We start from the raw sequence: 26,194 nt of genomic DNA on the forward strand, positions 1-26,194 counted from the left end.
GTTATCTTCCTTTCTTAAACCAAATCAGTGTGGGATTCCATGACTCTTGGAAATAAGGGTTAAAGAATAATCATCCACAGAGGAAGGAAGATTTCAAAGCCTTGACCACTTACATTAGACAAGTGCTAATTTAGGAGAGAAGTTGAAACTGAATGGTTTCTGCAGGAGGGTGTAATGAGGGGGCAGAAAAACCACAAGGAGAGAAATAAAGAGAAGTTGAACTTTCTCACCTCAGAATATTCATTTTGCTTCTGTGTTTTCTCATGGTGAGTGAGGGCATAATCATCCAGTTCCCTCGTGACTCTGGGAACTGCACATTCAGAGATGCTTTCAGTGTTGCCCATAGACTTTGCCCAAAGAAGTGATAACTCTCCTTGAACCACCTTACACCTCCTCGAAAGCCCCAGACTTGCTGTGTCTATGCCCAGGCTTAACCAGAGCTGTTCTTTTCCCCCCTGATGTGGCTCCTTGGTGCTGGGAAGGGCAGAGGAGGAGGCACCTCTGGCTGAGGCAGAGTGTGTTTGCTTCCTCCTCAGGCTGGAAGTGACGCTGCTTTTCCACCTCATCCCACCCAGCACCCACCCCGTGCGTGGGGTGCGGAGCTGGGGCCTCAGGGGATTTCTGACATTCCTCAAAAGAGGAAGGATGGCACCTTCTCCTTTGCAGGGAAGCCCAGTCAGCGAGATTTTGGTCAAAGGAGACCCACGCAGATGGGAGCAAGCTATATAAAGCAGGCACAGCTGGCTGCAGGGCACCGCAAGCCAGCAGGGCTTTCCCGAGGTAAGTGGGGATGGAGGATTGCTTTCCCTCTCTTCCTCCTTTCACCAGAAGCTGTGGTGCAAGTGGGGAGCAAGTGCCAGCCTGGGAAGCAGGACTGAAGGAGATGCTGCCTGACATGCCAGCCCAGAAGAAAAGCAGCGGGTGCAGCCCTCGAGGGCTGAACATCCCTCCAATTTTTCTCCCTTTCTCCTGATTATGCTTTTTTTTCCTGATTCCCATCACTGCCCATCCCTGATGCTTTGTGTTGAAACAACAGCATCATCTTTACCCCCTTGTTGCTCCTGGTCCCCAGAGAGAGGGAGAACCTCTGCTCCTGGGTGATGAGGAAGGAAAGAAAGAAGGTGGTTGGTATAACAGAGAATGGTTTGGTTTCCTCTCTCAGAGCTGTCAGAAGGATGAACTCTCTCCTCGGCCTGTCTGTGCTGTTTGTGTGGGGTAAGTGTCCTCTCTCAGTCCCAAGGCTCTCTGTGCACTTACATCCATTGAAATCAGGACCAGGCTGGTGATTTCTCCACCTCTCCCCATCACCAGCTCTCCCAGAAATGCCACAACTCTCCTGTGCCAAGCTGGGAGCACGTTTCCTCTCTGCTGCATTATAATTTCTAAGACATCACCAGCCTGGTGCCAGTTTGGGGGCTGCAGGGATGGAGCTGCTCTTGGGGGGGCAGGGAATCAGTGTGGTCTCCCTGATTTCCCCCCTCCAGGCTTGTCCCCAGCCCACGGGAACCTCTTGCAGCTGCACCAGATGATCTCAGAGGCGACAGGGAAAAACGCTCTCCTGCATTACGGCTTCTACGGCTGCTACTGCGGGCTGGGGGGCTGGGGGCAGCCCAAGGATGCCACAGACAGGTGAGAGTCCCTTAAAAACCCGCTGCACGGTCACGTTCTGGAATATTTTTAAATTTGTGGCGTGGGGGGGAGAAACCTCCATCCCCTAAAGCTGTGATCTCCCGCACAGATGCTGCCAGCTGCATGATACCTGCTACGAAAACCTCCTGCGGTACCACTGCGATGCCAAGACACGCCCCTACCGCTACAGTTGTCACCACGGCAGGCTCTCCTGCAGTGAGTAGGGCCCTGGAAAAGGGGGTGCCAGCCCCCAAAGCCGGGGCTGACCCCGGGCTCCCCTCGTCCAGCAGGACAGGACTCCCGGTGTGCCTTCTTGTCCTGCGAGTGCGACCGCAGCCTGGCGCTGTGCCTGCGGAGAAACCTCGGGAGCTACAGGAAAAGCTACCAGTTCTACCCCAACGCGTGGTGCCGGTGATGGAGCCGGGATGCGGCGCCGGGACCATCCCTGCCCGTGCCCCGGAGCCGCTGCGAATGAAAACAAAGCAGAAATAAACAATGTTCTTGCTCAACGGCCCCGGCCCTCTGAGAGCTGCTGCTGGGCAGGGAGAGAAATCCCCGTGAATGATCAACATCTTCCCAAATCTTTCCAAGAGCTCGGCCGGGGCCCCTGCGTCACCCGGGGCCGCGGCGCGGAGAGGGGCTGGCCGGGGAAGGGGCGTTCCGCGCCCCGGGTTTGGGACACACGAGCCCTTCTGGAGCTCCCAGTTGGAGCTCGCGGGCTGGACACGGAGGGCAGGCTCTCCCCGGGAGGACAGACGGACAGCAAGCGGTGAGCAAGCCCCCCTCGCTCCGCCGCCGTGGAAATGAAAGCAGCGGGGATGTGGGGGGAGGCAGCGGGAGCGGCCCGTGCCCGTAGGAAAAGCGAAATCGCTTCCCGCTGGAAGCTGTGCGAGGCTGCACGGCCCGGGAGAGCGGCCCGGGGAGCCCAAAGCGGTGGGAAGGGAGGTGAGAAGTGCTGCAGGGGCGCGGCAGGAGTGGGGATGCTTCAGAAACCACTTGCTCTCGGCCCAGAGGCAGCAGGGCTGATGTGAGGGGGCACAGATGCTTTCTCCCTCCGGATTTTGGGGTTGATCCGATTTCTGAGGAAGCTTCTCATGGCTGCTCCTATCAAACTGGTGACGCTGCCTGGCTGAGCCTGTCTCCTGTTTCTCCTCCCAGGCCCAGGTGAGAGGAAGATGAAGGTCCTGCTGGTGCTGACGATGCTGTTTGCCTGCAGTAAGTGCACCCCGACCCACAGACAGGAGCCAGGCTCATCCCCAAACTCCTGTGCACTCCTCAGGGGGACTCCCAGCAAAGCCTCCTTCCCTCCCCAGTCCCCCAAGCCTCATTCTTGCACGTACCAAAAAAAAGAAAAAAACCACACATTTTACGGTGACTCTAGGTGTGTTCACAGCGCACGGGAAGCACCCACGCACCTTCACTCCAGGACTGGAGGGAAGCACCGTGGGAAACCTGACTGCCCATGGATGCTACAGGGGATGGGGCACCTCGAGGGCTTCAGTGGATCGGTACAGGCACAACGCTGCCCCGGAGGGCTAACGCTGGCCCCGGGGTAACCCCGGGGATCTGCACCACCCCAGCAGCCCCCCTGGAGCTTTGCAAAATGCAGACCGGGCGCTTGGCAGCAGCAGGAAGGAATCAGGTTTTCGGGAAGCAGGGAAAGTGATGCAGTGTTCGTCCCAGCGACAACTGCCAGGCCCACGGGATGGCACCAGAGGAGGGGGACGCTTCTGAAGCCAGGATGCGGGGCAGGGCTTGCACGGGAGGCTTGGCGTGGGAACGGGCAGGACAGAGAAGCTTCTGGGTGATCCAGAGCAGGAGGGAGCAGAGCTGGCGGCTCTCCCGCCCGGTGGCAGGGCCTGTGCCAGCCGGAGCAGCAGCAGCCGGTGCCACATTCCCGACGAGCCCGGCTCTCCTGCTCCCGCAGGTGCTGCCTGCTCCGAGCCTGCTGCTACGCCAGGCTGGCAGCGCGGCGGTGCCGCGTGGGACCCGTGCAGCCCCTCTCCGTGCCCCGGGCAGGGATCGCCGCCTGCAGTGAGTGCTCGCCCCGGGGCTCGGGGTGCCCCTTTCCGCCATCCCCCCTTTCGTGGCGCCCTTTCCCGGGCAGCTCTCAGGGGCACTCTCGGTGCCCGCAGGCTCCGGGACGCGCTGCCAGCGAGGCGCCTGCCGGTGCGAGCGGGCGGCGCGGCTGTGCCGGGCCCGGCTCGGCCCGGCTCGGTTCGGCCCGGCTCGGCCCGGCCAGGCCCAGCTCCACCGCCGCGCCGGGTGCCGGGGGCGAGCCGGGCGCTGCTGAGGCAAAACCTCCCTGTGCGAAAGCATCTCCGGGCTGAGCGGCGAAGGGACGGCGCCTCCAGCCCTGGCGAGTCTCCTCCTCGGGGCTTTTTGGCTTCGAGGCGAGGACAAGAAGCCTCCGGCCAAGGGCATGCGGGGAGCGGAGCAGCGCTGACCTGATGTCCAGCACAGCAAAGCAAGGCAGGAGAGGACACCTGCCCCTCGTCCCGGTGAGGGGCGGGATGGGGACCGTCCCCCTTGGCAGCCTGTCCGCTCCCTCCGCTTCCTGCTTCTCAGCAAATCCCCTCCTGTTGCTCCAAAATAAAACCAGAGAGCCCAAAGCACCGTTCCCGGCGTGCAGTGACTCAGCTGAGCCCAGCGACCACCCCTCACCTCTCAGACAGGTTTCCTGTTGAAGTATTCAGCAAAAATGACACTTGAGAGGTGACACAACTCACCCCTGAGCTGCCCCAACTCAGCTCTAAACCTTCAGGCTCTGAAAATATCCCGTTTTTCTAAGAAACAGAGAATGAGGCTGGTGGAAGGGCTGGGGGCAGGCACGATGGCGTGGGAGGGCTGGCCTTGGACTTTGATGATCCTTGTGGGTCCCTTCCAGCTCCAGATATTCTGTGATCCCCTAAATCTCTGCTGTGACAGCATGGCCAGGAGCTTGCCTCACACCCAGTGCTGAACAAAACAGAGTTCTCACCAGAAAAGAATGTTTGGCCCAATTCTGCAACAACCCTGAGCACATTCCTTAGGAAAAGGCAGTGGCTGCTTCCCCCCACTTCAGCATCCCCAGGTTTTGTGCCTTGGGGTGCTGACCCCAGCAGGTCTCCAGGCTCCAAACTGCCTTAGGGGACCTCAGCAAGGAAATAAAGCCACAGAAAAAGCAACAAAACACTGTTTCCTCAGAGGCCGATGCCCAGCTGGAATTCCCTGGATTGCCCCATAGCTGAACTCAATGGCACCAGGAAACAGCCCTGAAATCAGCGATGCTTCTGCCAGCTGCCACCCGGGAATCAGGGAATCACCCTGTGGAACCCTGGGGCAGAGGAGGAAGGAGCCCTTCGCCCAGCAGCTGATAATTGCAGGGCATAAATCAAGGATCAAATCCTCACCGAGAGCATGGATATCCCAGACAGATTGCAGGCTGAGATGATCACACTGTCCCTTTGTAAATTCTGGGTGAATTTTAACCACCCATGAACTTTCCTGCTTGGACATCCAGCTGTACAAATCCACTCACACAAATCCTCCAAATGCTGATGGTTTGGCTCAGATGCTGCACCCCCTCAGAGCATTGCAATAAACTGGGCTGCAAGAGTTGTGGTTTTCATACTTTGAAACAAAATCCACAGCTTCCCCAGGAGGCATTTGGCTTGGGGGGCTTATTTCCCATTTGGAGAAGGGATCCTGCAAACCTGCCACACGTAGAGGGGCCGGGGTGGAGAGGCTTTCAGTGGAGATCAGCCAGTTTGATGGGCAAGAATATCTCTTATTCCCCTGTGATAAAACTGGTTGTGGACTTGGAAAATCCTGAATTATGGCAAATCCTGCTTTACCCAATTAACACCATCCCAGGGGACTACTTAAATTAGCCCAGAGAGCTGATGAGGCAAAGGGCCCATGCCAGAGGGGGGAAGAGATTTTGCTGAGTTCCCTTCTGTCAGCATCTCTCTGATTCCCACACAAGTTGCATCCTTATTCCCTGCCTCGGTTTCCCTACCAGCCCTGTGGGGATTTCCTCCCCTGCCTCAGTGCCTGCCCATGCTGTGGTTCCCCAAAAAGCAGCACAGAGCAGCTGCAATCTCTGCCAGAAGCTGTCTGCTAACCGATTGCTCACTACCACCAATTTAATCAGAGCAAATGACACAAGCAGCCTCTTTTCCCCCCACCTTCTATTATTAATCACTTGCATTTTTTCTTCCCTGCCACTTGCCTTATTTTGCTTCTAAATAAAGGTGAACCACACACCTCATGCTATGAGGTATTTGAGAGCAAAACACAGCGCCCAGCACACAAGGGGAGAGGGATGGAGCATCCCCACATGCAGGGGGCATCTGGGCACTGAGAAAGCCCCACTACCAAGAAAACCACCAAACATGGCCTCTGCTCAGCTCTATCTCCAGCCACAGCCATTCTGGAGACTGGGGGATCTTCCTCCACTCCCAATGCTGCATCTCACCCCCTCTGGTAAGTTGGAAAGGGAGGATACTTTGCACTGGCTGCATTTTCTCCCTGCTCAGCTAAGTCAGGAGGGAAACAGTAAGACACAGAATGGCAATTTCTAGCCAAGGCATCAAAAAAACCTGTCATCCAGGAAGAAAGTGGACCACGGAATCACAGACTCCTCAGACAATCCCATTCCACCCCTGCCATGGGCAAGGACACCTCATACTAAGTGGTTCCTGTTCTCCCTCAAGTTCTCTCATTTTACTCAAGGAAGCACTGGGAATGCTGAGACACCCAGAGCCATGCACAGACTCAGCCCCAGGCTGCTCCTCACGTCCAAAACCTCCTGCCAAGATCCCACACATCCAAAACCTCCTGCCAAGACCTCCACCATGTAAGGCATCCCACAGCCTCCAGCAGTGCCAGGACACCTGCACAGCAGTGGGACGAGTATGGTGAGAATTGTCAATATTTGCCCACTTTGGGCTCCCCAGAGGAGGGGCCCTGCTGAGGGTGCACAGCCATAAAAGGTGTGAGCAGCAGCACCTTGGGCTCACCAAACCCTGGAGCTGCCACTGCCAGAATGAAGCTCCTCTCGCTGCTCCTCTTCTGTGAGTATCCCCCACCAGCTCCCACCCCGGCAAAGCTCCCAGGTCCTGTCCACGGCCAGGTGGGAATGGTGAAATACCCATTTTTGCTGTGGAAAGGTGGGATGGGAGGTTGCTTTTCCTGGTGCTCTTAACCCCTCTTCTCCAGTCCTAGGACTGGCCTTTGCCAGCTGCAACGTGTTCCAGTTTGCAAGGATGATTGAGAAGAAGACGGGGAAATCGGCGCTGGCTTACAATGCATACGGCTGCTACTGCGGCTTGGGCGGCTCCAAACAGCCCCTGGATGCCACCGACTGGTACGCTGGGACCGGGAGAGGGCAGAGCAGGTTCCCTCCTCACCTCCCTGGGTACAGCACGTGCCATCTCGCTCCTGCTCCTGAGGGTGGAAATAGCAATGAGAAAATTGCTGCTTGTCCTTAAAGCCTCTGTAGAGGCGGCTCAGCAGCAGCAGCCGATAGCAGAGATGCACGTGGTTGATGTTTTACTGTGCTGTCCCAACTGTCCCCTGCCCTGACCTCGGCTCTCATGCCCCCAGGTGCTGCCATGCCCACGACTGCTGCTACAAGAAGTTGGCCGCCTCCGGCTGCAGACCCAAAACGGTCACCTACAAATACGACATCCAAAGAAACCAAATAACCTGTGGTGAGAGCGGGGAGGGGACAGAGCCCCAGGCGGGGAGGGGACAGAGCCCCAGGCGGGGAGGCACGGCCACCCACACTCGGGGAGCCTGACTTCCAGCATCCCCTTTAGATCATCCTGGCCTGGAAATCACACACAGTGAAGTGGGTGGAAATACAGGAAAAGTGCCAGGAATAAGGCAAATAAGTATTTGCTGGATTATGGTGAAGTTTAGAGCTTGAGGAGGGGCCTTGTCCTTCCCAAGAGGCCCAACACCAAGGGTTTGAGAGGACCCTCCCATCCTGGACAGGGACCTTGCACAGCTGCCCTGACTCCCCCAGAGTGAACTCATTGTTCCACAGAGCACAGCAAAGCACATCCCAGAGATCCAGGCAGATACCCAGAGACACATCAGAGAGAAAGTGACGTGAATGCTCCCTCCAGGGCCGGGCTGCTGCACACCCCAGACACCCCAAACTCAACAGAGGGGCTGCACACGCTGTGGGGATGCTCAAAAAACACCCCTGACCCTCACACCCTTCACCTGCCTCCATCCCCCCCAATTTTCTTCCAGGAAACGGGAACTCGTGCCAAAAACGGACGTGTGCGTGCGACAAGAGGGCGGCGGAGTGCTTCCAGAGGGCAGCCAGCTCCTACCGCAAATCCTACAGCAACTACCCCAACTTCAAGTGCCGGGGCCGCACACCCTCCTGCTGAGCACTCCTGCCAGGCTGCAGCTCCAAACCTGGCAGACACCCTCACAGCTGGGGCTCCTGCCTTCCCTCTGGCCAGGCACAGCCCTGAAGAAGTGTCCAGCACCTTTCCCCAGAGCCTTAGCACAGGGGAAATCTGCTTCCCTTTGTTTAGTAACTCATAACAATGAGGTAAACCCTGCAAATAAAGATTTGCAATGTTTCAAAATGGTGGCCAGTGTTGTGTTTTGGGAATCAGTGGTGGAAGGGGTAGGTAACAGCATGGAGCTTGGGGGCTGATTTTTTGAAGAAAATGTCCCTTCCTGCATACATTTTTTCTTAGAAAATTACCAGAAGTGACATTTTAGCAGCAAACCAGTAAATCTTAAGAGCTCCAGAGGAAAAAAAGCCCACAGAAACAGCAAGTGGCTGCTGCACCCCAACCCTAAAGCAGGCTCCAAGCCCAGCTTCTCTCCAGGGGCTGAGCCTCAATCCACAATCCAGCCCCATCCCACATCTAATAACTGTTTGAGCAATTAATACTCCCTGAAGGCACGGGGGAGCCCAGTGGTGGGGTCTCAGAGGCTTGGGTGGCTCTTTCTTGTGGACAGACATCCCCTGAAGCTGCAGCTCCATGCTGCCACCTTGTCCCACACCACAGCTGCACATGATCCCAAATTAGCCCTAATTACCTCTAATAAGCCAGGGCTGGCTGTACCCTGGACCTCGATGGGGGCACCTCCAGCTGTAACGATGCCTCTGGAGACGTGACCTGCCTAAAGTAAAGGAGTTTTAAGAGTAATTTATTTGATTTCCACATCAGTGCTGAGGGCTCCTGCCTGACTTCAGTGTTTGACTACAAGCAACAGCACCCCTGCCTCAAGCTCCTACAGTAAATGTGGTATCTTTATAACTCCAAACCACTCATTTCTTCTCATCTTCTACAGACAATAAGGATTCCAGAAGCTGAGACAGAGCCAATGCTGCCTGCTAAGGCTGGTGCTTGCACCCAGGAAGCTCCAAGGAACCACCCCACAGCTCAACACCAGCACAAACCATCTTCTTTTATGGATTATGGATTATTCTTCATCCCAAATTTCTCTCCCTTTGTGCAGCTCCCAAAGCTCTGCAGACATGGAGACCATGGGTGAGGTAGCAAAGCTGTGAGATAAACCAGAAGGCAACTCCTAAGTAGGAACAAGGGAAAGGAGACACTGAGCAGCACGGGCAGAAAATCTTTCCCATACACAGACAAGTTCATGGAGGTCAGCCAGAACTTGCCTAAATGCTTAAAACTTCCAGTTCAACTGAATTCCTGACCTGCAGGGGCAGGATTTGGGAAAGTAAGTCCAGGGAAGATGATGGTGGGAGATAGGAGGCAGGGAGAGTGGCTGTCTGCATCCTCCTGCTGCGTGTTCGCCCTTGAGAGGCTCACAGTGACCCTGCTGCAGCAACAGCCAAAACACCCTGATATTTGTCAGCCAGCTGCTAAGAACAAACAGTCATCCTCCTCAAAGCCCAAGGGAATGAATGTCCAGAGCTTATTGTCCATCCCTGGCCCGTGGATTACGGAGCACTCGGCTCCACCAAGGAGTAAACACACATGATGTATGAATCACGGTGTTGTTCTGCTCTTGCCTCCCTTCCTCCTCCCAGGAAAATCCACCACCAGTTTTAAAACCAATTTCTCTGTGTAAACTGAGTTATTGTGAAGAATGCTGCACAAAGATTCCCTAGGGAAAAAAGTTTAGATTGGGAAGGTGGAAATTTCAACAGGAAAAATGTGAAACAGACAAAATCAGTTTTAACATCTTTGGATATGGAATGGCTGTGCAGGCACAAAGATAAAGGGAATTTGACTGGTTTGTCAAGATTTATGAGCCCAGCACATTAGGAGTTTATTTTAATAATATTAAACTTTGAAATTAAAGCATTTCAGCCACAGACTGTTCCAGGTATCAGAGGCCACGAGCTGCAGGCCATCTCTCCCTCTGCTGTTGGTGCTGCTGTTGCAGACGCCCCCTTTCATCCAGCACACGATGGGGTGAGGTTTGGGTCCCTGCTCAGCCTCCAGACCAACTCCCTTCAACTCTGAAGTCCTCAGGCTTCAGGCAACAACAAATGCCTTATCAGCTCTGGCTCCACAGGACAAAAACCCAATTCACTGAGATCAAACCTCTTACTCACAGTGTACAACTGCAATTTCTTATCTTTTCAAGCCTGTAGAACAGACCTGCCTTTCAGACCAAAACGCAGGACAGGGCAGGACACATGTGACACAGTCACCTGCACTGCCTTGCCACACCTGCTGTCACAACTTATCACCCCCTGAAAGAAGCTGCACTTTCTCCCCACTAAGCTGTGACTCACCTCCCTTTCCACTACTGTAAAAATTACTGTCTTGGAGAAAAAGGAATTCCTACATCACCAGTTCTTACAGGAGATCTCCTTTCTTTTTATTCTTCAAGTAATAGCAGCAGACCACACCAAGTACCAGCCCAGTTCTTAGCAGTTCAGTAAAAAAAAAAAAATTAATATTTCCATGCTGATTTATAAACTTTAAAGCACAGACAAATTTTTCAAATGCAATAGTCCTTAATTTTAAAAAATCTCTTTCACCTATGCCCTGGCTGATAAGGTGTCTCCTGTGAGTAAGTGCACGTGTGCTTGCTTCAAGCTTAGTGCTTGTTACAAGCCCAAAAACCTGAGTGGAGCTGAAGCACTGTGAGCTATAAATCAAAGGCTGAGTAACACAGTCCTTTCACCTCAATCCAAATTCTCAGTCCTACAGTGGAAAACATCATAGGAGTCAAGCCGTGCATCCTACTTGGTGACCTCACTAAAATGGAATTTAGGAAGAAAAAAACCTATCCTGGAAAAAAGGTTGATTTATGGAGTGAAATAGGCAGGTTTCCCAGGGATCACTGCTCAGGACTCCTGGTCCTTTGGCTATACCAATTTCATTTGGAGACTAATACCAATCCAGCACTGACTTGCACTAAAGCCCTGGAGTAGCCCAAAAGCTCTGGAACAGGGCAGAGGGGACAAGATTCCAGGTGTCCGAGCAACAACACTCATCAGAAACTTCAAGCCTGCTCCTGTCACATTTTACCAGACTGAAGAATCAGCTCTGCATTCTCATGAGTCCACTGGGATTATTGTTTTGGGGTGTTTTTTTTCCCCCTACAGGTCTCATCTTAAAGGAGCTGATCCCAAACCTCAGCAGGCACGGATGCAGCAATCCCCATCTCCCTCCACGTGTTCATCACTTCTGAACCTGCTCAGTGCAATGCCAGCAGTTCCAGTGAGATTAAAACTTGTCACTGTATTCCTGCATGGCAAACAAAAGAGGAATGTCATGTTTGAGACAGTGCTGGCTGACACACTTTGCTTTGGAAAGGATTCTGGGACTCTGTTCCCTTACTTTATTTGAATTTAAATAGAAAAAGATCTACCAGAGATATTCCTGAGTTGAGATTTGTTAAGCTTTCCCTGACAACAAGGTAAAATAAAGCTCCTCCAGGCATAACCAAATAAAAGAAAAAAACCCCAATGAAACAAAACCAGGCACATCAAGAGATGTCAAAACAAATCTGACACCGTTGTGTGAAGAAAAGGTCCTCACCTTCATGTAACTACAAGATTATAGACCCAAGTCTCTACTTCCTGTTAAGATTAAACAACTCTTCTCACCACAGGCTGATGCAGAATCAATGAGCAATTGTCCTCCCCAAAGCAAAGGAAGAGGAAGTTCTCTTGTGTTTGGAAACCCCAGCAGAGATGGACTTTAAGATAACCATGGGTGCCTGGAAATTCTCCTGGGGGAATATTGTCTTCATCAGTTTTATTTGCTTTTCTCATCAGAGCACTGAGTCATATGTTTAGGGCTGCCATGGCCTTCACCAGGGTGACGTGGCTGGCTGGGTCAGTCTCTGTGCTGGTGTCTGCACTGTCCCCCTTGGTGGCCAGCACCTTCTGCCGGTGCCTCTCCTCCTGCCGCTTCTTCTTCTCCAGCCGCTGCTGCTCCTTCCTTTGCTTCTTGGCCACCTGAAAGGGAAGCATGAAAACACAAAGTTCGAACCCCACGTGCTCTGCTCAGCTGGGGAAAAGTAATAAAGGAGACAAGCAGATACCAAGGCAGCTGCCAGAGGACATTCCTAACTATTTATCAGGACTTTATTCCAAACTGTTTTGGGAAGAGTGCTGCATGTCACCAGGAAATGTTTGTGGCAGAGCAGTCACAGCTGCAGCAGTGACAAAATGCAGTGAGCAGAAGCTCTTTTTAACTGAAAGGAGAAGAGAGCTGCTGAGTAAGCAATGCTAAGGCATCCCCCAATCACTGAAGGGTGCTCACATTGCTGCCAAACCCCTCACACACCTTTGGGTTTCTGCTGGCTCGGTTCTCTTCCCTGGATCCAACTTGACCCTTGTTGTTTTCTACTTCACCTTGATGCAAGCTCTGATTTCCAAAGATTCTTGAACCAGTTCCGTTCTCTTCCCACAGTGTCCTGCTGCCGGATTTCTGCTCCCTGCCCAGGGGCTCCTGCTGCTCCTCAGTACCTGCCAACAGCAGAGGTTTTCCTCAGACATGCTCTACCCAGGAGTTGTTGCACTGTCAGCCAATTCTTTTTCCCAGAAATCCTGGGGATTTTTGGAAGCTGGATTGAAGCTACCCTCACTAACAACCTTCCTCAGCACAGAAGGCTGAAGTGGCAGCACATAAACCCCACCTCTCCTGCTCCTGTCCCCAGCACCAACATCATGGTCACCCAAAGCCTTCAGTGACAAACTGTGCACTCACCTATTCCTTCCCCTTCCTTCACCTGCAAGATGGCAAATATTGCAGATTCCACGTTGTAGTCCTCCACCTCAAGAATGTGGCTTACTAAATCCATGTCCTGTCCACAAGAGGGGAAGGAGAACACTGAAGAAGTTCAAATCTCTGACCTACATACACTTAACAACACCTGCACCACTGAGAGGGGGCTGCTGCTTTTATGATCATTTACTTGGCCTGTGCTCCATTTCTGAAAGGGTGAGGGGGAAAATCTTAAATTCCTGAAGCTATCAGAAAAAAGGAATATGCTGTTTTCAGTGTAAGACTCCCCTTGGCCCTTTCTGTTCTACGCACCTGCACAGTGCCAACAGCCAGCAGTCACAGATTATCCAGTTATGTGAGATCTTCAATACCCCCAAAGGATTTCAGAACTTACAGGATTTGTTTGCAAGTGAATTTTGATGAGAGCCTCAAGACAAACCTTCCAAAATTATCAGGCATTCACAAAAAAGTTGGTATTTCACCTGCATTTAAGGGCTGATTCTAGGATGAGATGCACCCTGATTGATGGCCATGGCACTCAAGTTTGTACAATATGAGTTCTTAAGAATTTTTCCCAGGACTGCTTCCATGTATCAAGGTTTGAACATTAAGCCCAGAAAGGCTCCTCAATACTTACTGAACACCCAGTTGCACTGCACACTTTTTGTACAGCATCTTCTATCTCCACCTCAGTCTCATCTTCAGAGTTGCCCTTCCGTGGCTTCACTTCCTCTGCCTTATTTGAATCGTTCTTGCAAAGCATCTGAAGAAGAGCAAAGCCCAGCAGATCACACTGATCACACACCCAGCAGATCACACAAGCATGGAACCCAACAAAATCTGGTATCCTAACAACAGTAATTATCATGGCACACTTTTCTCAGGAAAACCCTTGTCAAACCCTCTTGGAAACTGTGTAACTGCCACCATCCCTGAGAGCTTCCCACATCTGCACTGCTGAACAAACTCCAGTGTACTACAACATCATGAATCACAATAAACGAGCTTTTAAATGGAGTATTTTAAATAAAATACCACACCTCAGCTGTGTGCAGAGAACCTCAAGCAAAGCACAATTGCTCCTCAACATCAAAAAAAGAGATATGAGGAAGACAACCACATCCAGCTGTTGCACTGTTGCATTTCCAGCTCTTTCCTCCCTTCCCTCTGTTTTTCCATTTGAGATGCATGATTACATCATTTAGATGAGGTTGCTTCCAGACAGCCCACATCACAGCATCAGCTTTGAATTCATTTCCAGCCCAGAGGCTGAAATCCTCCTTGCAGCCCCTCCCAAGAGAGCCAGCAGCATGAGCTACAACCTCAGGGCTTTGCTCTCCCAGCACAACACAGCGACTCAGCTCCTCCCTCCATCCCAAGTGAGAATGGAAATCAACTGGCAGCATTCCCCAGCTCTGTGTTGTCACCATGATATTTCTATGAAAATCCTTTGCTAGGATTCTTTTCCTATTCTAGCTGAGAAGCCTCAGAAAAGAAATGTAAACACTAACTATCTGATGGCTGTGGAATGTGGCCCATTGTTGACCAACAGGTGCATCTTAAATTGGTCCATGTGAGTTGTTTCTACTTAATAACCAATCAAAGATCCAGCTGTGTGGACTCTCTGAGAGTCACGGGTTTTTGTTATTCATTCCATTCTTTCCTTTCCAGCTTTCTGATGAATCCTTTCTCTCTATTCTTTTTACTACAGTTTTAGTATACCATTTTAATATAATATAATACATCAGCCTTCTGAAACATGGAGTCAAGATGAGAATGTTGAATCGTCCCTGGTGCTGGGACCCCCGAACACAACCACAGTGCCAGCCAGAGCTGGCTCACTCCACCAGAGCCCACCTCCATCCGCAGGCAGGCCGGCGCCTCCGAGTGGTCGCTGAGCCTCCTGACGCTGTCGTAGTGCTCGCCGTGCCTGTAGGCGATGTGCAGCTCCCGGGCATCGCTCCTGCCCGTGCCCCGGATCTCAACAAAACAAACAAACAAACGGCAAGTGAGCGCTTGGAACCGCCTTCGGCGCCCGATTTTTCCAAGTATTCATTTTTGCAGCAATGGCAAACACCGGGAAGGAAGAAGGACTGGAGCATTTGAAACAGGAAGAGAAGAAGGTATGAAAGCCAGATGTAAAATACTGGGCACGTACATCAGAACAAACAAAACGTGGAATGAAAATATTTTTGTGGAAAGCTCAGAACTATTTCCTGAACTTTCCACAGGAGCTGTTTTCTGATCATCTTCCCAGAACCAGCTTCAGCAAGAGCTCCCAGGGAATGTACCATGTCATTTTACTCTCAAATATGAGGGAAGAGAGGCTATTCACGTGACAGCAACACTGGAAACAGTCACTCAGAGTAAATTTTGATTTGCAGCTGGGACGAGATGCTGTTTTAACAGCATTCCAAGCAGCTGTGTTTTGTTTTTAAAAGAAAGCAAATCCATGAAAACGTATTAACTCCATTCAGGAGCACTATTAACAACCAAATGTTGCTTTGCTTTGTCAGCACCAAGTTACAGCAATTTCCACAGAAAATTCCTGATCTGAGTATTATCTATACTGATGTGAGAATAGTTCCTACCCTGATTATCAGTGTCTCAAACTATTAGATAAGAGCTACACAGCATTCCAGCTCCTGGCAGGAATGCAGAAAATCCCACTGCACTTGCAGACCAGCTTGGCTTGACCTGCCAGCCCAAGTTCACCCAACAGCTCTCCAGACGTCAGCAAGCAAAGGACCAGAACTCTTTGCTTTAGGGCTCCAGAGTTTCCCAACCCTTTTACGTCTGTGAACTGCCTTATCTCAGCTCCCAGACCACACACCAAGCCACCTTTCAGCCCTGTCTGCCATCTGTGCTGCACTAATGACTTCAGGTTTTCCAACAAATCATTCTCCATTCATCTATGTTACACTTGCTCACCTTCAAGTTCCAACTCAACACTTGTTTATACTTAACTCCTGCTTTCTATTCTATTACATTATTCCACTGCAGAAACTTGGTAAGACTAATTTTAAACATTCCTCCTCTGCCAGAGCTTGAGTATGTATCTAACAAATCCCAAAGCTCTTGCAAGATTTGAAAATGAGCCAATTTAGGGAAGCCTCTTTCCACTCTGGAGTGGGCCCAGAGGAGGCCACCACACTGATTTAGAGGGATGGAGCAACTCTCCTCTGAGGAAAGGCTGGGAGAACTGGGATTGCTCAGCTTGGAGAAGGCTCCAGGGTGACCTCATTGTGACCTGCCAGTGCCTGAAGAAGCTGACAGGAAAGATGGAGAGACTGTGGGCAAGGGTCTGGAGTGCCAGGACAAGGGGGAATGGCTTCCCACTCCAGAGGGCAGATTTAGATGGGATATTGGGAAGGAATTCTATCCTGTGAGGGTGGGGAGGCCCTGGCACAGGGTGCCTAGAGAAGCTGGGGCTGTTCCTGGATCCCTGGAAGTGCCCAAGACCAGGCTGGACAGGGCTTGGAGCAACCTGGGACAGGGGAAGTTGTCCCTGCCCATGGCAGGGGGGGCACTGAATGAGCTTTAAGTTCCCTCCCAACCCTGACCAACCTGGGATTCTCTGATTCTATGAACACACTGAAACTGGTAAGTAAATTAGAGCTGCAGATTAAAAACAGAGGGGAAAAAAGACAGCCTGTTATCCAAAAAGCTAATAAAATAACCTACAAATCTCAGCTAACTTGAGTCTACAGGTGAACTACATGATTTTAAAGGTATTTTCCAACTTTAACAATTCTATAATTTACATTCACTATCAAAAAAGTTAAGGGGTGTTCAAAGACCAAAAAATCCCATGCAGAGATGCCCACCTGCAAAGAGCTTTTCATGATGGTACAACCACTCACAATTCTCCTAACTCACACCATTCTCAAGGGCCTGAGACAACCCTTCACTAACAGCACTGCTCAGGCATGGCAGAACCTCATCACAAACCCTCTACTGACACCCTGGCAGTCACTGAGAGATGAAAGAATCAAGGACATCAAAATCTCAGTAAGTTATAACACTGAGGAACCGCACATGAAAACCACCCTGTGACCTCCCCTGCAGGTACTTCACCCACAAGTTCCTCTGCCCATGGCTGCCTATAAATGAGAGTTTAAACTTGTTTTGAGTTCAGGAATCCACGTGAGGCTGTTTTAAATGTATTTAAGATGTTACTGACATCTCTTTTTTTATCTTTATTGCCCTGTTTAATCTATATACTTCATTGGTTCTGTCTGTAAATAGAGGCCAGAAACAATCCTGACTCGAATACAGGTTCTCACTTGCTCAACGGCTGACTGAGCATGGACCCATTCCACTTGCCATGGAAAAACAACAATACAGAGAAAATGAGGGACCTGATGGATTTCTTGTTTCAGTGCCCTCAGTCAGAGGAAACCACACCACACAGTTCTTTCCAGCAGCTGATTAAACACCACTTTAAGATTTTAAAATGTATTTAAAACCTCATTTCTCTGTCTGTCAGAAACCTTGGCATTCCACAATCAACACAGAATTATGGAGCTTCACTCCAACACAATGCATGCCCTGCCATACCTTCATTTCCACCTTCCTGAATCTTATTGTACAGCTTTCCTTAAGCCTAGCTCAAACTCCAGGGCCTGTGCAGCCCTTCAGAAAAACTCACCAGGTTGGAGAGATGGGCAGGGAAGAACCACCTGAAGTTCAACAAGGGCAGTGCGGGTCCTGCCCCTGGGGAGGAGCAGCCCCAAGTACCAGCACAGGTGGGAGTGACCTGCTGGAGCATCTCTGCAGGATGACCTGGGTGTGCCATGGTCAGTGAGCTGTCCCGGAGCCAGCAGAGTGTCCTGGGGGCCAAGAGGCCCTGGGGAGCAGTGGGAGGAGCACAGGAGCAGGTCAGGGAGTGACCCTGCCCCTCAGGAGGCACACCTGAGTGCTGTGTCCAGCCCTGGGGCAGGGCCAGGGAAGGCTGCAGAGATCAGGCAGGGCCTGGAGCATCTCTCTGCCCAGGAAAGGCTGAGGAAGCTGGAGCTGGGAGGCAGGACCAGATGATCCAGCGTGATCCCTTCCAACCTAACCCATTTTGGGATTCCTATCAGAAAACTCAGCTCAAATGCAGTCTGACCTTCAGGAGACAGAGCATGGCACTGAAGGTCATAGCTTAAAACCCATTGCTCTGCCCCCACATACCCATCTCCTAGCCAAAATCTCAAGTGTTCCCCCTCTTCAAAAACCAAGCACAGCTCTGCACCATGCCCAGTACATTGCAGCTACTGCTCTTTTTTAATAAATCAGGAATTTTCCACAGTATTTATATCCCTCAGGTAAAAATTAGGCAAAAATGTAGAAGCTTTGTGTCTCACCTGCCACAGTGGAGTGTTGAACTGATGAATAACCACATTCACTTGATTGTTCCTTGCAAAGGCCACAATAGCATCGTTGCCAGCAAAAGTACCAGGCTGGGCCAAATTGGCAACTAAAGGAAAAAAGATTCACAGGAGTTGAAACCTAATTTCTGATACTTCCAAAAGCAGCAGAGGGATAACAAGGGGTGAGATTTCAACATGAGCCCAAGAAATTCTGGAAGGGAAATCCCACCTGTGAAACAAGAATTTGGCTGCAACATGAGAGAATGCATTTAAAGGACCACAGAAATCTCTAAAAAAGGCACTACACCCTTAAACAAAGCAAGGCCACTGGCTCTGTTAGCTCAGAAGGAGGAGTGCCATGTACTGCATGACCAAACTACCTTCATGCATCATCTCCATGGTACCTGGCACATCAAAGGATTTTTGTCTCTGGTTTGGATCTTCCCCTTGCTTCCCAGGAGGAAATACTGAGTGCCAAGGAGAAAGAAACCCAAAGAAATCAGCCTCTTACTAGAACAGCCAAATACCCACCAGTATTCAAGGAGAACTAAACAAATTTTCTTAAGTTCCTTTTGAAAACACTGAATTTTTACTCCTTGCCTTTTTGGTCCTCTTTCCTTCTCCAAGTTTCTCCCAAATGTAAATAATGTCTGGGACAAATTCAGTGCAGATTAAACAGCTCACCTTCCCACAGCATGACAACAGCCATAAAGTCCCTGATTCTAAAAAGTAGAGAGGAGCCCTAAAGTAGCTCTGGGATGAGGAACTGGTTAGTAAGGAGCTGCACGACACAAGGATGCCTCCCAGGACGCCCCCCGGAGCCCATACCGTGTTTGTCAAAGGGCACATCATCCTCCACGAAGGGCTCGAAGTCGCCCCGCTGCCTCACCATGAACTGCACGGTCTCCTGGCGGTGCCGCAGGTGGTTCCGGGAGTGCCCCTCCAGCTGGTCCCCCAGGGCCCGGAACAAGCAGTTCCTGCGCAGGGAGATGAGGAGCAGGAGGAACACAGGTCACGGGGAAAGGGGCTGTGCTCACTCTGCCCACTTTAGCAAGGCTGTGGAGGCAGAGGAGCGCTCGTTCCCTGGGCCTCGAATGGCTGCTGCTGGAACGGCTGGGTCTGAGTGCCCGTGTCGTGGTAAAACTGCTGGGCCAAGCTGCCCCTCACTGACCAGGGACACAGAGCAATAAGGACAAACGCCCCACTGAGCAACTCCTCAGCAGGAACGTTTGCTACCTTTCACCTTGTAGAAAAGAAGGGGGTGAAAGCATTCCGTAAGAACATTTATGGACCCTCCTATGCCCAGTTCCGCTGGGCACCCGGGCTGGGACGGGCTGAGCCCCAGGCCCTACAGCAGCGCAGAGAGCAGCGGAGATCCCTGAGGGCACCGGGGAAACCCTCAGCCCCGCGCAGGGCAGGGCCCACGCCGCCGGGACGGGAAAACCCTCGGCCCCCGGGACACGGGCTCACATCACCCGGGGAGGAGGAAGCCCTCAGCCCTCAGGGCTGGATCTCCGGAGAATCCCCGGGGCTGCTGGGGTCACCCGTCGCGGCGCTCACCCATCTCCCGGCACCTCCCGCAGCTTGAGGCCGAGGGCCCGGAGCTGCCGGGCGAGGCCGCCGCCGCCGCCGCCCGGAGCGGGGCCCGGGGCCGGTCCGGCGGGGGACTGCCGGGGCCGCCGGGCCTTCCTGGCGGCGGCGGGCCGGGCCTTGCCCGCCTGTTTGCGGGACATCCGCGGCCGCGGCACCGCGCACCGGGCGCGCCCCACGTGACCGCGGCGCCGGACGGGTCACGTGAGCGCCCGGGGAGGAGGAGGAGGAGTAGGAAGAAGGGAGAGGGCACAGGGGGGTCCCGGGGGCAAACTGAGGCTGCGGATGGGAAAGCGGGAGCGGCGAAGGGAAGGACGGCGCAGCCAAGCGCCGGGAGCGGCGTATCTGCGGGGAAGGGCTGGGGAGGCTGCGGAAAGCAGCGCCACAGTCACCGATGTTGTACCGAAAGCTGCTAATTCCGGCTAATTGGCCTCTGCTACTAATTGCACTCCCTCCGCCCCAGAGCATTTCCCTGCTGCCCAGCACAGCTCCCGGTCCTGACCTCACAGGTGGGCGCTTTCTGTGCTGAGCCCCAGGCCGTGTGTGCTGAGCCCCAGGCCGTGTGTGCCCAGCCCCAGATCAGCGCTGCTCTGCCCCAGATGAGCGCTGCTCTGCCCCAAACCAGCGCTGCTCAGCCCCAGATCAGCGCTGCTCAGTGAGCTCGCAGCAGCCAGGGCGGTGAGCAGGTGGAATACCCGCGAGGTGGCACCAGGAGAACAGGGCTGACAGCAGCGGCAGGGCAGGAGCGGAGCCGAGACAGCACTGATTAATTAATTAAATGTGATAAGAGTAATAAAGTGAACCTCCGCGTCTTGCTTCCTCTAGCACTGAGGGAGACGCCTCACAGGACGCTGGAAAAGAGCACAGCAGGATGGTGATTTGTCGGGAGCAGGGCTCTTGGGGAGGATCTCCTGCCATGCTCCTGCTCTTTGGCTCTTCCACTTGTCCCAAGGAACCGGCTTAAGGAATCACCCAGCAGCAGCAGCCACCAGGGCATCGCTGTGCCCGTGGCTCTGGCTTTCTCTGCTGCTGTCGTGACAGAAACTGCCCGATGGTGTCAGAACTGCTGCACATCGAGACCACAGGAGGCCAAGATGAGCAGAGAGCACCTCTCCCACGAGGGAAGGCTGGGAGAATTGGGATTGTTCAGTTTGGAGAAAAGAAGGCTCCAGAGTGACCCAATTGCAGCTTTTCAGTGTGTTTCTCATCTGGGAGCTGACAAGAAAGATGGAGAGAGACTGTGGACAAAGGCCTGGAGTGCCAAGGCAAGGGGAAATGGCTTCCACTGCCAGAGAGCAGAGATAGATGGGATATTGGGAAGAAATCCTTCCTGTGAGGGTGGGCAGGCCCTGGCCCAGAGAAGCTGTGGCTGCCCCTGGATCCCTGGAAGTGTCCAGAGCCAGGCTGGACAGAGCTTGGAACAGCCTGGGACAATGGAAGGTGTCCCTGCCCATGGCAGGGGAGGGGGCACTGGATGGGCTTTAAGGTCCCTTCCAGCCCAAACCAGTCTGGGATTTTATGAATTTCCAATTCCTGGCTCAGAGGGCACATCCAAACAGCTTTGTGAGGAACGCTAACAGAACAGTCCCAGGAATACAGTAAGAGGCTTCCCAGGGATTTTGAAGTTGTGTATCATTCTTCTGTTCCTCTTGCCCAGAGTCAGGACAGCCTGAACCACAGCTCAGCACAAGGAGGAGCTCACGGGAGTATCCCCAGGATCTTCTGGGATGTTTGGCTTGTGGCACATGAGGATTTTACTAGGAATGACACAACTGGTCTTTTATATCTATTTCCTGCTATAAACAATTCCATATAAAGCATTTCATAGAAACACATTTTGTTATGCAAACACACTAAAAGAGGGAGAACAGTGTGAGTACATAAACTTACTGCAAATGATTAATGAGGCAGTAATTAGCCAGAGGAGCATTAATGGGCTGTGAGCAATTCAGATAAGCACAAGGCACATGCCAGCCTGGGAGCATCACTCGTGACACCAGAGACAAAGCGGAGCCGGAATCAGGGCTTGGCTGAAAACTTTGTCAGTGGAGGACAAGAAAAAGCTATTTTTCCAGCACAAAAGTCAGACAAGTCACCCCCACCCACAGGTAGAACACAGGGCAGATAGACATGGAGCATAAATTTATCCCAACTAGTTCTACACTTTTTATATTGGGAGTGTAGTTGTCCCTCTTGGTGTCTGTTCCAACTTCCAACATCTGCAAGGTGTTTTTATAATGTTCTAGTAATTATAAATCAGGAGATTTTAAGACATTTCCATTTTGGACGTGGGAACTGACAGCAAATTTGAAGCTTCTAAACTATTGTAATAGTGGTAAGTCTGTTTTCTACTTTCCCAGATCTTTTTAGCAGCATGAACTTGCTGACAAAGAGTTATATGAAATCCGAAAGAAACTTTTCTCTTTAAAGATAAAATGAGTCTTGCAGTTCACCAGCCTACTTCCAGACATTCCTGCACTTTGATACCAGCTTCTGCAACTGAGAGATACTCGGGCTCCTAAAATTTGGGGTCATCCAAAAGTCCATCAAGCACCACAACATGCCACATCAGCAGAAACACAGCAGTGCTCAGGCACTTTGACGAAGTTTGCTTACGACAAACCTTCTATTTCTCAGCAAATAAGAACAAGTTCTTCTCACCTCATCCCCCTCCAGCGAGTTCATGAGATTAGAGCCTTCCTGAACTCCTTGCCCTCCTCATCTGCAGTTGTTTCATTTCTTTCTGCTGCTCCTCTCTGGGAGGGAGGGGGCACAGGCAGTGTGAGCATTCAGGTGCACTTGAGGCTACCAGTGTGGTACTGTGTGTCTTCTGCTGGTAACACTGACCTCACCTGGCTTTTTGGGATTAGTGATCCTTCTCTTCTTTCTTTCATTCCTTCCTTCCATGGGATTCTTGCTAAGAAACCATCTGTATTTTACTGCTCAAATAAAAAGGCAGAAAGAAATTAGAGACTGAGGGATTTTGTTCAGGCATTTTTTTCAGTTGAGATGAATATTCACAAAGTCAGTCAAGGAAGGGCATTCCCAAGTGCACAAGGTTGTTTGGTGAACACCACAGGAAAGAAGATGGTCCCACCATTTAGGAGACTGGTCTTGCTTTTAGTTTTCTAATCTCTTTCATGGACCCTGAGAGACCCTGTGTGGGCCTCAGTCATGCTTTAGTTTGTACTGGAAACCTTTTGATGACTAAAACAAACAGGACAAAAGAGTTATCCTAGGCTAAAAAAAGAGGTACCCTAGGATAAAAGAGCTAATAACGATTGGACATTCAACAGTCAAATTAATTATTTCAATCTCATTCTTCACTTGGTGTTGTCAGATAATAAGTGTTTCTAAACCAAGAGCAAACATCCTACCCAGAGAGCCCAAAACTGGTGATACATATGCTTTAATCAAAGCACTGCATTCAACACACCAATGTCAGAAACAGGTAATTCCCCCAAGCCTGTCACTGTCTAGCAGAGCACTGTTTGGAGAACAATGAAATTACTTTCATCTAAGAGTGTTCTAATTTAATAATAAATAAATAATGGTAGTGTCTGGCTGTCACAGTGGTCTGCTAATGCCATGGAGTCTGCTTCCGGGCAGGAATTGCCCACTGATATTATCAGTCATTGTAAACTGTCTTGGCTGGGAAGTCAATCATTAACTCTGGTCCTCATGTCATAAAAACATCATATTGTAAGAGCATGACTCGCTTAAGGCTCTCACTAATCAATCAGGCATACAGCAGGAATACAGCAACACATAAAAGGAGCCAGAGGCTCGGGAAATCCTTCAGCTAAGGGGAGACAAGCTGCACCGAGGTTTATCTCCATGGAGAAATCCACTGACAAGCCAAACAAGGAAAACAGATCGTCAGCTCCTGGAGCACTGCAGGCTGAGGCAGACAGTCCAGCGCCCGTGGCAGGAGGTGCTGCAGAAATGAGCAGAGCAGGATCCGTAACACAAAACTCAAAACATGAGAAGAGAGTGGGATTCACTGAAGAGTGTACTGAAGAAATGGAGAGACCTTCAGGAACAGAGAGAGACAGTCCTGCTGCCTTTAAACCAGCAGTTTTGGAGCAAGACTCTCCAAACTCAAGGCCGCTCGCTGTGCTAACGGACACAAACTCTCCCGAAATGAGCACGTTGGAACTGAACCACCAGTGCTCAGACACAGCCACCCTGGACATGGACTGCATGATCTGCTTCAACAAGTACAGCATCTACAGAGTCCCAAAGCTCCTGGACTGCCAGCACACCTTCTGCGCTGTCTGCCTCAAGCTGATCCTCAGGAAAGAGGAGAGCACCTGGACAATCACCTGCCCTCTCTGCAGAAAGCCCACCTTTGTGTCAGGAGGGCTCATCCGCACACTCCAGAATAAAGAAGACGTCCTGGAGCGCTTGGAGAACCTTGGTTCAAACCCTGAGGTGTACGTCTGTGCCATGGGGCTGGATGGCAACAGCTGGACTCAGAGCAGCCCAGACATCTTGAACACAGAGGAAAGCAGCGCAGCACACAGCAGCCTGGCTGTGCAGAGACTCCTGCTGCTCCTGCTGCTGGGGGTGATCCTCGCCATGCTCATCCTCCCCTTCATGTACTCAGGGAGGGTGAAATGGGTAATTTGTCTCCTGCTTACTTTGGGGTTGCTCATGTCTATGGTGCTTTGCTGCACTCCTAAATTCCACTGCAGGTGCAAGAAGGACTCCCCTGCCTCCTGTGACAAGGAGATCCACGTTGTTACTGTTGCCTGAAACAATTAACCTACCTGTTCCAGAGATCAGGGACTGGGCCAAGGTGCATGCTGGGCACACCAGTGAGTTTTGGACTTAAAAACAATCTCTCAGAGAATAAATTCAACAGTTGGCTGAGCTGGCTCAATGCCAATGCACACTGTTGTTAAATCTCATTACTGCAAACAAAATTAACTATTTATATGTTGATATTTATGTGTTTTCACACTTTTTTTTTTTTTGTAATTGTGTTGGTTTGCTTTTGCCATTTTGTTCATGTCTGTGTCCCCTCCTGATCAGCTCTGCAGGATGTTATCTGGAACATCTGGGAGGTGATGTCCTGCAAAACTCCACAGTTGTGGTTCCCACTCTGAAAACACAGACACCTTTTCTTGGGACAGAGTGGGAAATAAGGCTGCTAAATCAGGGAGTGGGTGTTTGGAAGAGAGTTTTTTTAACCCAGATTATCACCTCAATCCCTGGCAGGGATGGGAAAAGGGGATGTCAGTTGATGTCATTTGAAATTACACACAAAATTGGAGAGGAAGAGGCAAAATCAACATTCCTGATCTTGGTTTGTGGCTTGCAAAGGGCAAGGCTCAAAAACCTCATGACCCTCCAAATTCCCCACATTATGTAGCACTGAAATAGTTCCTCTCACCTGTATTCCTTTATCTGGCAAACTGCAGGACCTCTCTTCTTGCCCCCTTTACATTGCTCTTGAAGATGCTCACAGAGGTAAACAGAAATCCATTGACTGCACCACACCATGTGTGATATTTTAAAATGGAATGTCTCCATTAAATTTAAATAATATGAATTGCTTATTGACTTCTTTGTTTCAATTCCTCATTGACAGTTAATGTCAAAGCAATTCCTAGTTTCCTTATTGACAGGAATTGTAGCTGAAAAAGTGTATTAGGGAGTCTGCAGAGCTGAGGTGGTGAGTAAAGCAAAGCAGTAAAGTGTTGGGGTGTTCCTTCATTTAAAAAAATACTTAGTTACTAAGAAAATACCCTGAAACCCAACTAAAATTAAACTGAGGGAAAAAATAGATTTCTCTAGTTAAACTGCATGTTTAAGAGTGTCAAGGATCTCAGGAGACCTTGGATCAGGTAAATATTTGTGTTTGATAAGAATGGAAACTGATGTCCTGCAGTTGCTCAGTATATAAATACACAGTGTCTCACAGCAGATAAAACAGATTAGACTAAGAGGGTAGGAGCTCTTGGGCAGCTAAAGTCTTGGAAAACACAGTTTTGTTTTCTGCCAGGAATGGGAGCCTTCAGGGAATATAAATCCTCTGGATATTCTCAGCTCTTTGGACAGCAACAAGGCTTACTGCAGAATACATATGACATTTGCTAATCACCAACCAGAAAAAAAGCTTTCCAGCTGGGAAAAAAAGCAGGTAGTTTTAAAACCAAATACTGCATTATTCCAAATATAAAGACTGGACCAGATATTTAGCTGCACTGAAAATAATTTCAGAAACACTGGGCAAGTCTTAAAGCTCACAGACAATATTGTTGTTGAGTTCCCTTCACCAATACCAGTGGGTGACTAGTACTGTAAAGGTCTGTAACAAATAAATTAATATTGGCCTGAACAGATCACTCACAAGGGATCCTGTAAGCCCATGTATATTTTCAGCACGTGGCTGTGAAGAAATGAAAACAGAATGAACATGACCAGTGAAAT

General features: G+C 50.8%; 4 protein-coding genes across 6 annotated transcripts; 3 read left to right on the top strand and 1 right to left on the bottom strand.

Moving 5' to 3' along the window:
* Positions 1 to 474: 474 nt before the first annotated feature.
* LOC135285252 (phospholipase A2, membrane associated-like) lies at positions 475 to 6,394 on the top strand. 3 transcript variants are annotated; one of them, XM_064397370.1, is made up of 8 exons: positions 475 to 780; positions 1,163 to 1,215; positions 1,485 to 1,629; positions 1,739 to 1,845; positions 1,920 to 2,398; positions 2,788 to 2,844; positions 3,011 to 3,663; positions 3,765 to 6,394. In XM_064397370.1, the coding sequence occupies exons 2-5, from the start codon at positions 1,176 to 1,178 to the stop codon at positions 2,042 to 2,044; spliced, it is 417 nt and encodes a 138-aa protein (XP_064253440.1). In that variant the 5' UTR covers positions 475 to 780; positions 1,163 to 1,175; the 3' UTR covers positions 2,045 to 2,398; positions 2,788 to 2,844; positions 3,011 to 3,663; positions 3,765 to 6,394. The 3 variants fall into 3 exon arrangements, with proteins under 3 accessions (XP_064253440.1, XP_064253439.1, XP_064253438.1); XM_064397369.1 differs by lacking the exons at positions 475 to 780; positions 1,163 to 1,215; positions 1,485 to 1,629; positions 1,739 to 1,845 and having other exon boundaries at positions 2,058 to 2,398; positions 3,011 to 3,137; positions 3,557 to 3,663; XM_064397368.1 differs by lacking the exons at positions 475 to 780; positions 1,163 to 1,215; positions 1,485 to 1,629; positions 1,739 to 1,845 and having other exon boundaries at positions 2,058 to 2,398; positions 3,011 to 3,137; positions 3,557 to 6,394.
* A 155-nt stretch (positions 6,395 to 6,549) lies between these two features.
* Positions 6,550 to 8,222, top strand: LOC135285261 (group IIE secretory phospholipase A2-like). The gene is made up of 4 exons (XM_064397383.1): positions 6,550 to 6,686; positions 6,832 to 6,979; positions 7,219 to 7,325; positions 7,876 to 8,222. Exons 1-4 carry the CDS (start codon positions 6,659 to 6,661, stop codon positions 8,016 to 8,018), a joined length of 426 nt encoding a protein of 141 aa, XP_064253453.1. The 5' UTR covers positions 6,550 to 6,658; the 3' UTR covers positions 8,019 to 8,222.
* Positions 8,223 to 10,424: 2,202 nt separating this feature from the next.
* On the bottom strand, positions 10,425 to 19,931 carry OTUD3 (OTU deubiquitinase 3). Its single transcript, XM_064397352.1, has 8 exons — positions 19,727 to 19,931; positions 18,995 to 19,143; positions 18,161 to 18,273; positions 14,670 to 14,792; positions 13,450 to 13,575; positions 12,795 to 12,891; positions 12,372 to 12,553; positions 10,425 to 12,040 (listed from the first exon to the last, which is right to left on the bottom strand). Exons 1-8 carry the CDS (start codon positions 19,897 to 19,899, stop codon positions 11,867 to 11,869), a joined length of 1,137 nt encoding a protein of 378 aa, XP_064253422.1. The 5' UTR covers positions 19,900 to 19,931; the 3' UTR covers positions 10,425 to 11,866.
* Positions 19,932 to 20,394: 463 nt separating this feature from the next.
* On the top strand, positions 20,395 to 26,102 carry RNF186 (ring finger protein 186). Its single transcript, XM_064397366.1, has one exon. The coding sequence runs from the start codon at positions 23,594 to 23,596 to the stop codon at positions 24,512 to 24,514; it is 921 nt and encodes a 306-aa protein (XP_064253436.1). The 5' UTR covers positions 20,395 to 23,593; the 3' UTR covers positions 24,515 to 26,102.
* Positions 26,103 to 26,194: the final 92 nt, after the last annotated feature.

This window comes from Passer domesticus, chromosome 22, assembly GCF_036417665.1.
Source record: "Passer domesticus isolate bPasDom1 chromosome 22, bPasDom1.hap1, whole genome shotgun sequence".
NCBI lineage: Eukaryota > Metazoa > Chordata > Aves > Passeriformes > Passeridae > Passer > Passer domesticus.